The sequence below is a fragment of the Limulus polyphemus genome, unplaced genomic scaffold, assembly GCF_000517525.1.
Source record: "Limulus polyphemus unplaced genomic scaffold, Limulus_polyphemus-2.1.2 Scaffold2447, whole genome shotgun sequence".
Taxonomy (NCBI): Eukaryota; Metazoa; Arthropoda; class Merostomata; order Xiphosura; family Limulidae; genus Limulus; species Limulus polyphemus.
The window spans coordinates 129,275-137,409 of NW_013668057.1; the positions used below are offsets into that span (position 1 = coordinate 129,275).

An 8,135-nucleotide genomic window follows, 5' to 3' on the forward strand; every position below is an offset into this window, starting at 1 on the left:
TTTGTGGACACGCAAGATGAATTAAAAGTTAATCAAACAGCTTCATCTTTGCTGCAATCACATTGTAATCAACTACACTTATTTACTTAATTTTAATTATCAAATAATCATAATAATTGCTATCTTTGTAGTTGGGTGTCTTTATTTATTACTGTGCAAAACTAGAAGAACTGGCTGTGGCTGGTCCTATTTCCATTGCTTCTTTATCTACAATTGTTACTACCATAATTGAAATTAATTGGACTTAAGTGTTTTTGTTTTTAGTATATAAATTTGTTTTAATTATATTAGTTCTAATATTTTTGAGTTATTTTAATTTGCAACTTTTTTTAATTAATTATCTTATCGTTCCTTTTGTTAAAGAAATTAGCTTTCTTCTCTGAATAATGCTGGATCAATTAGTTTGAGTCATTCAAGTGTTGAAATAACCCTGTAAACAAAAAAAGTATAAGCTATCATAGTACAGCCTTTAAACTGTACATAACTTTTCTATATAACATAAACAGAATTTAGATAGATGAAGAAATAAAATTTTCATATTATATATATACTTTGACTAGTAATATACTGTTGGAGTTGTTTTTCTACACAAGCAACTGGAAAAAAAAAATGTCCCAATTAAGGAGACAGAATCGTTATCCAAATTCCTGCCACAGATGGTTTCTGTCCGTACAATCTTGCAAGCAAACAATTACTAATAGTTATGTGTAATGAGTATTTTTGATTTTACGCGCACTTGTGTGAATATTATCGACTGACAGCACCAATTTTGCATGCTGAATAAACATTATATATTTCTGAATGTTTTATACAAATACAATTTGAAATAGGTATAAAAAAGTGAGTTGTTAGTAATGACATCTACATGCCCTCAGTCTTTGATCGTAACGTAAAACCTCTTAAACCTAATTACATTAAAATTATTAAAACCACAATGATGGTGACAAATATGATATTAACCCTTTAAACATGGGCCTGTGCATGTCATGGCATTTTAATTTCACAGTTTATTCAAAATTTAATTAAATAACTTTATCATCAGTGTATATATCAATAAAATTAGCCTCAGTATAATGTGTAATTCAAATTTTAATACAAGTATTAATTTCAAAAAACATTTAAAAAAATGCTCAATCTTCACTTTTACAGTAATGCATTTGTATGTGTTATGTAGACACAATCTATAAATGATTCCAAGGTCCAATGTACCGTTTTAACATCTTAACTTCATTTAGTAATGTATATATCATTACATTTTCCAAGCCCACGACAGAAGCCCCATCCGTCTATCCTTAACTTTCAAGGCAGTTTTTAAAACCACATCATTTTATTTGCCGTACACATTTAGAACAATAGAAAGATCTTATTTTCAATTTCAAGTATGCCATGGCTGTTTTGAAATTGGTAACAATAAACGTTAGACAAGAGGTTTTGATTGTATGACCTGTTGGTAAGCAAAGATTTAATGATCTTTTATCCTATGTATATCTTAGTTAAATTATAGTTGTTTTTTACATTCTACTTTAGTAAATTGTGTATTAATATAGTTCACAGTTTGTTTTTATTTTATTTATTTATTTATTTTCATTAAAGAAGTTAGAGAAAAATTTAACAAGGCATAGTTTATAGGTGCCGAGTGTAGAACTACGTGCACACATATTTCATAGGTGCCGAGTGTAGAACTACGTGCACACATATTTCATAGGTGCCGAGTGTAGAACTACGTGCACACATAGTTCATAGGTGCCGAGTGTAGAGCTACGTGCACACAAGTTCATAGGTGCAGAGTGTAGAGATACGTGCACACATAGTTCATGCAGAGTGTAGAGATACGTGCACACATAGTTCATAGGTGCCGATTGTAGAACTATGTGCACACACATAGTTCATAGCTGCCGAGTGTAGAACTACGTGCACACATAGTTCATAGGTGCTGATTGTAGAACTACGTGCACACACATAGTTCATAGCTGCCGAGTGTAGAACTATGTGCACACATAGTTCGTAGGTGCCGAGTGTAGAACTACATGCACACATAGTTCATAGGTGCCGAGTGTAGAGCTACGTGCACACACAGTTCATAGGTGCTGAGTATAGAACTACATCCACACATAGTTCATAGGTGCTGAGTGTAGAACTATGTGCACACACAGTTCATAGGTGCTAAGTGTAGAACTACATGCAAGTGTAGAACAAGTGCACATAATTTGTAGGTAACGAGTGTAGAACTTCGTGTGCACAGCTGTTGATTGTATCAAAATCTGCTAATGTCTTCCCACTGTAACACATCGGTTTTTAGGAATGAATAACTGTCTGTCATACAAGCCATTTCATTTTATTTCATAATTTTTAGAATATCATTTCACTCTACACTGAGATTGGCCCAGTGACCTAGAAGTAATTAGATAACAGACAGACAGACACACACATTTTTGTACTTTATGTCAGAGGAAGGCACTGATATAATTATATGGGGTAAAATGTCTCCCGAGATAAAATTATTTTTTTAAAATTCAGAGGCTTGTGCTCTGAATTTTATGGTAATGCACACCTTTGTATCCTGAGTATTTAAAAATGTTGTTTCTTCCTAAGTGTCATGGTTTAAAGTATATCCTACATCAATGATTCCCAAACAATTTTGTTTTGAACCACCTGAATTTTGTGTTTATTTCGGTGGACCAAAATTAAATCGCTTCACTACACTGCCTTTTCCTATCTGTAATTATGAAACTTTCCATGGACCACAGGTTTAGAACTGCTGTCATATGTTATCTTTTTTTTAATTCAGTTTTGGGAAACCACTGAACCAGCTGAACACTACCCTGTTTTTATTAGTGTCTAAGAAACATCTTTAACACTCAAAGTACTGATTTGTTTACATAATCCACACTACTGATGCATCATATTGCATAATATTGAGTAAGTTTATTTTTTGCCTATCACACAACTCATTTTAAAGAACTTCCCGAAAAATTAAATGAAATCACACATTTTCTATGTATTTAATGCTTAGGAAACACAAGCACTAAGTAACTAGTAGAACTAATTAAAGGATTAATATCTATACATATATATATTTTATACTTGTCGTATTTCGGTACTTTATAACCAACAAAAGTTATGGACCCCATTACAATTTGGTACAAAAATAGATTAAAAAAAAATTGCTTAAAAATCTGATAGGACTTATGTTGACCCATATTCAACAAAATGCTGTATGGAAAGTTCAAGGAAACCAAGAGCTGTAAGCTTTATTTTAAAGAATTCTTAATGATTTGATTACTTTGAATTATTTTTCTCAACAGTTTCTTTACCAAATATTTTCTAGAATTTTAAAGAAATGGAGTTTGCTTGGTTTCGATTGGCTGCTTTGTTCATTTTTGGAGGCACTGACGTTGGGGTTGCCCTCTACTATCGTTATTATGGGAATGGAGATAGTCGTACAAGTTACGCTTCACATTTCGCTGGTGCTTTGGGAGGTCTCCTGCTGGGAGTGATAACCTTAAAGAATTTGAAAGTTCACAGCTGGGAGAAAAAACTTGGATGGGTACTGTTTATAATTTATTTATGTTTTATGGTTTTTGCCATCCTGTGGAACATCTTTTATTATGAACATTTTCCTAAACTGGAATCTAAAAATTGATTGATATTCTTTTTACGCTATCTTTTTTATGATTCACTTTTCTTGCATTGAAATGTGGCATAACATGCTACAAGTACCAAACTTCACAAACAGCTTTAAATTTATTATTAGAAAAAATATCTATCTTATCATTTTCCAACTCAAAGTAATTTTATTCTGTTTGAATGGTTTTTTAATCATTGGTCAAAAGTCAGTCAAGAATTTTATACTTGTTGCATAGTTTCTGGTGTAACATTACTGTTTATATATATTTACTGGCTTACAGTTAATGATTTCAGTCAAACAAATCCTTTATACACTGATGTCAACTTCCCAGTTCACACTGTATTTAAATCTTAAGCTTTTGCACGAACATCTAAAAATGAGTGGTCTTAAATATTTTAAAACTCAAAATGTAATTTGTGTACCTCAACATATTTTTTATAGTTTGTTACAGAATAATATTTTTATAAGCTTTATACAAATTTTCATAAATTATGATTCTTTAGAAAATCCTTTTTAGACATCTTACACCAGCACTTGTAAATTACAGTTTTCTATAGAATAATATTTTTAATTCTTTACATGAATGCTTATAAATTAGGATTTATAAGTGCTTTAAATAATTTTGAAAATCTTGTTAGTTTCGTACAAACGATATTAATAATTGTAATAGGACAATTGTGTAATAAATACGAATAATAATTTTGTTATAGATATTTAAAGTTTTGTAAGCATTTTGACATTTTGTTTACCTTTCAATACGCATCTGCTAAACTACTTCGTATGATAAAGTTTAGACTTGGGTGGAGTATTGATAAGCATTACCACTACTCTGAGATGCTTACGTTGAGGTCACAAAGTAGATAGCCAGTCACTATGCATTCAAATTCATATTCTTTGTTCCAAGTAAAATCTAATAGTATGCAATACTGTTGTGTGCTTAAACAAAATAAAATAATCAATAAACATAGGTAAAATCAGGTTTTAACAGTTAAGTTTAGATCCATCCTACACAGAGGAAACTTCAATGATATAAGTGTGACCTAGTAGTTAGTGTGCTGGATTTTGAACCTTGGGAGGAGGGGAGTCACAACCCATTACCACAAAATCACTCTACACATTGAGGACATGGGTTCACTGTAAGAGTGATGGTCAAATCTCACTGTTAAGTAGCTTAGCCCAAGGGTTTGGAGTGGGTGTTGTGGACTAGTTACCTTCCCTCTAATCTTATCGGTTCAAAATTAGAGATGGCTAACACCAGTAGTCCTTGCTCAGCTCTGTGCAAATGTTGTAAACAAAGATACAAACAGTTTACATTGAATTTGATGGTACACCTCCTGTGTAGCATTTAATGTTATTATCTAAATGTTGTAGTATTAGTGTTTTATATATATAATATTAACATTGTTTAAACCGACGTTTCTTGTGAACCAAATTTAAAAAGATACATTTTTTGTCTATTTGAAATACTGCCATTCATCAAATCTTACTTTTTTACCACAGCACAACAGTTCGATAAGAACCTCGTGTACAAATTGGTATTTCAGTTTCAGTACAGTGTTTCTTAACCACAGATCTGCAGACCACTGCCAGTCCATCACAACCACTCTGCTGATCTGTGGGATTTCATGAAAATAAATTAAAGCAGACATAATATTCTTATGTAAATCATAATGGTTTTTCATTGTGCTCACATTTTAGTGGTCTGCGGCAGTGTATAGAAGCAGAGAGCCTGGTATGGAAAAGGTTAAGAGCTGTTTTAGTCGAATATATTTCTCACTTGACTACATCACTGCGATACCTTAAGTGCGATTCCAAAACATAATTGGGCTGAATTTTGGACTACTTTTTCTGTCTAATGCAACTACTTTATTGAAGTATTTTCATACAATTTTTGACAAATATGTTTATATTATACATTGAAAAGTAAGATTATTCCCGTGAGTTGACTGATATATCTTTATTAGGAGCTCTAAATCCCCATTATGCGATAGAAAAAATATCATCTCCGATTATACACTTGCACCGTACATTAAAATAACCTCACTGAACTGTCGAAACAGAATATATTTACTTGTCTTTCTCTTCTTGACTGGCTTTTTTTAGGTGGTCTTATGGTAGATTGAAATAAATGATTTTAATATTTGTAAAAAAGAATGTATGGATGAGAAAAACAAACTTTGGATCAACTTGACTACTGTGTGCTTTCAGGGCTGGTTGTGCAAACCATCTTTATTTCACTTAAAGTTTATAGATATTTGAGAGAAAAATGTACGAGTACATTAAACAGTATATAGACTTGTTTCATCCAATTGTGCTCAAAGTTATTTCAGGGGATCGTATGATGTAATAATATGTGTATGATGATCAGGTCCATTAGTATTACAAGTTTATTTAAGCAGTATTCTTTTTCAAATGTTTTTTATTTTATATATTAATTTGGTTTTATTTGTTTCTTGAGGTGAATTAGGTTTAATAGCAGACTTCTTAGATGTGTATTTTGTGATAAACGGAGCAATAAAGTTTGTCGAAGAATACGATAACGCAGAACTTAAATCGTACTTATGTCAGATAAAATTTATTTTATCAGTAATTATACTTGGTGGAAAGCCTTATTTTTGATGTTTTTATTTGTAAATGTATTTCATTTCTTTTGACCAATGAGAACAATTATGAACTTGCATTTATGTAAAAATGTAAAGTTTTAAGGATTCTTGATTCAACTGTTTGTTATAATAAAAGTAATATTCATTACTGAAAATACCAAAGTAAAAAAAATTCTTATTTTTTGTTTAGTTATCTAATATTTAAATCAGTAAATTATTCTTATGTATTTATGTATCTTATTCACACAAACTTGATTGTGAAGAGTTGATAGTTAAGAAAAGTTTAAATTTCAGTGATTTCATCATTATTTTATAGATAGCTCGTGTTTAAAAAGAATCAAAGGGTTCAGGTTTTGGTTATTGTTGTTTAATTTTTGGTTTTGATTGTATTTGTTCATTGGAAAAGTGTCGATAACCTTTTTAATGGTTTAATTGCACAGAATATTGATCTCTTATATAAAATTATTATGATTACATATTTAACACTTGCCACACGAGCTAGCCCAGCATCTTTTAGTATGAAACCTAGGATGGTCAACAGGGGCAGCCATTCCGGAAACTGGTAATTTAGGGTTATTTTGATAGATCTCGATGAATGAAGCTTGGCACAACTTTTATAATGAAATATTATTGAAAATATGACATGATGAAATCTATAATGAGTTATACCATCCTTCTTATATTTACTCTTCATTGTAAAAATAGCATTTTTAATTTGAGAATCGCTAGAGAAATCATCTTGTAATGCATCGTGCATCTGATTCAGCATTAACACTGAATTTTTTTTACTATGCTGTTAGTTTCACAAAATATTGAAACTAATGATTTATTATATATGATTCCAATCCCCTTTACGAAGGTAATGATACTATTGTGCCTGTTATTATGTGTTTCGCTGTCAATGCAGTAATTAATTGATGAATCTCCAATTCAGCTGGTATGTCAACTTGATTTGGATATTATCAAATAAGTTCTTCCCTCGTGGGACCTAGACCCACAGATTAGCTTAATTGCTCCACTTGCACCATCATATTCAGAACCACATCTAGAACATTTCAAGCACACTTTACAATTTAACTTCTCCATGTTGGTTCTCATGGCCTTGGGTCTCTTCCAGTGATCTAGACCTCGAAAATAGTGCCAAGTGGTTCCTTTTTGTCTAACAAAACAGCCCAAACCTTTCTGGAATGACTCATTTTTTTGGATTCACATCAAGATGCCAAGCTGGCTCGTGTGGCGGGTGTTAATTATTTTTAAGTATGGCATATTTACTCAAAGCATTTGAGGCAGAGTGACATGATAATTAAGATTCACATTTTTTTAGTCTGTTTTAAGAAAATTGCTATATTATAGTTGCTGCATTATGAAAATTACTACTTTTAAAGGTCAATTATGAGGAAAGGAAGTACAACGAATGAAGGCTTTAACAAAAAATAAGTTTAATATAATAATTGTTATGGTTATAAACGTCATGATGACTTGCGAGAAAAATTCTAATTCTCTAGCATTATTAGTTATCTAACGTTTTATCACTTTTTTCAAGTTTAAAAACAAGTCAATTAACTGTTTGAGGAAGTACAAAACTCCAAGTTAACCACCCTTTTTATTCCTCTTTTCATTTAGTTGATTACTTAGCTGATTTAAAATAATGTTTATGAATTCAAAACTCCAAGATAACCACCCTTTTTATTTCCCTTTTCATTTAGTTGATCACTTAACTGATTTAAAATAATGTTTATGAATTCAAAACTCCAAGATAACCACCCTTTTTATTCCTCTTTTCATTTAGTTCATTACTTAACTGATTTAAAATAATGTTTATGAATTCAAAACTCCAAGATAACCACCCTTTTTATTTCCCTTTTCATTTAGTTGATCACTTAACTGATTTAAAATAATGTTTA

General features: G+C 31.1%; 1 protein-coding gene across 1 annotated transcript in view; it reads left to right on the forward strand.

Annotated features, from left to right (window-relative positions):
* The window catches only part of LOC106466981 (rhomboid-related protein 2-like), a 36,722-nt gene that overhangs the window by 18,002 nt on the left and 10,585 nt on the right, over positions 1-8,135 (forward strand). The window contains exon 9 of the mRNA XM_013927293.2: positions 3,329-3,547. Coding sequence (XP_013782747.2) covers positions 3,329-3,547 — 219 coding nt within the window. The remainder of the gene's footprint in view (positions 1-3,328; positions 3,548-8,135) is intronic.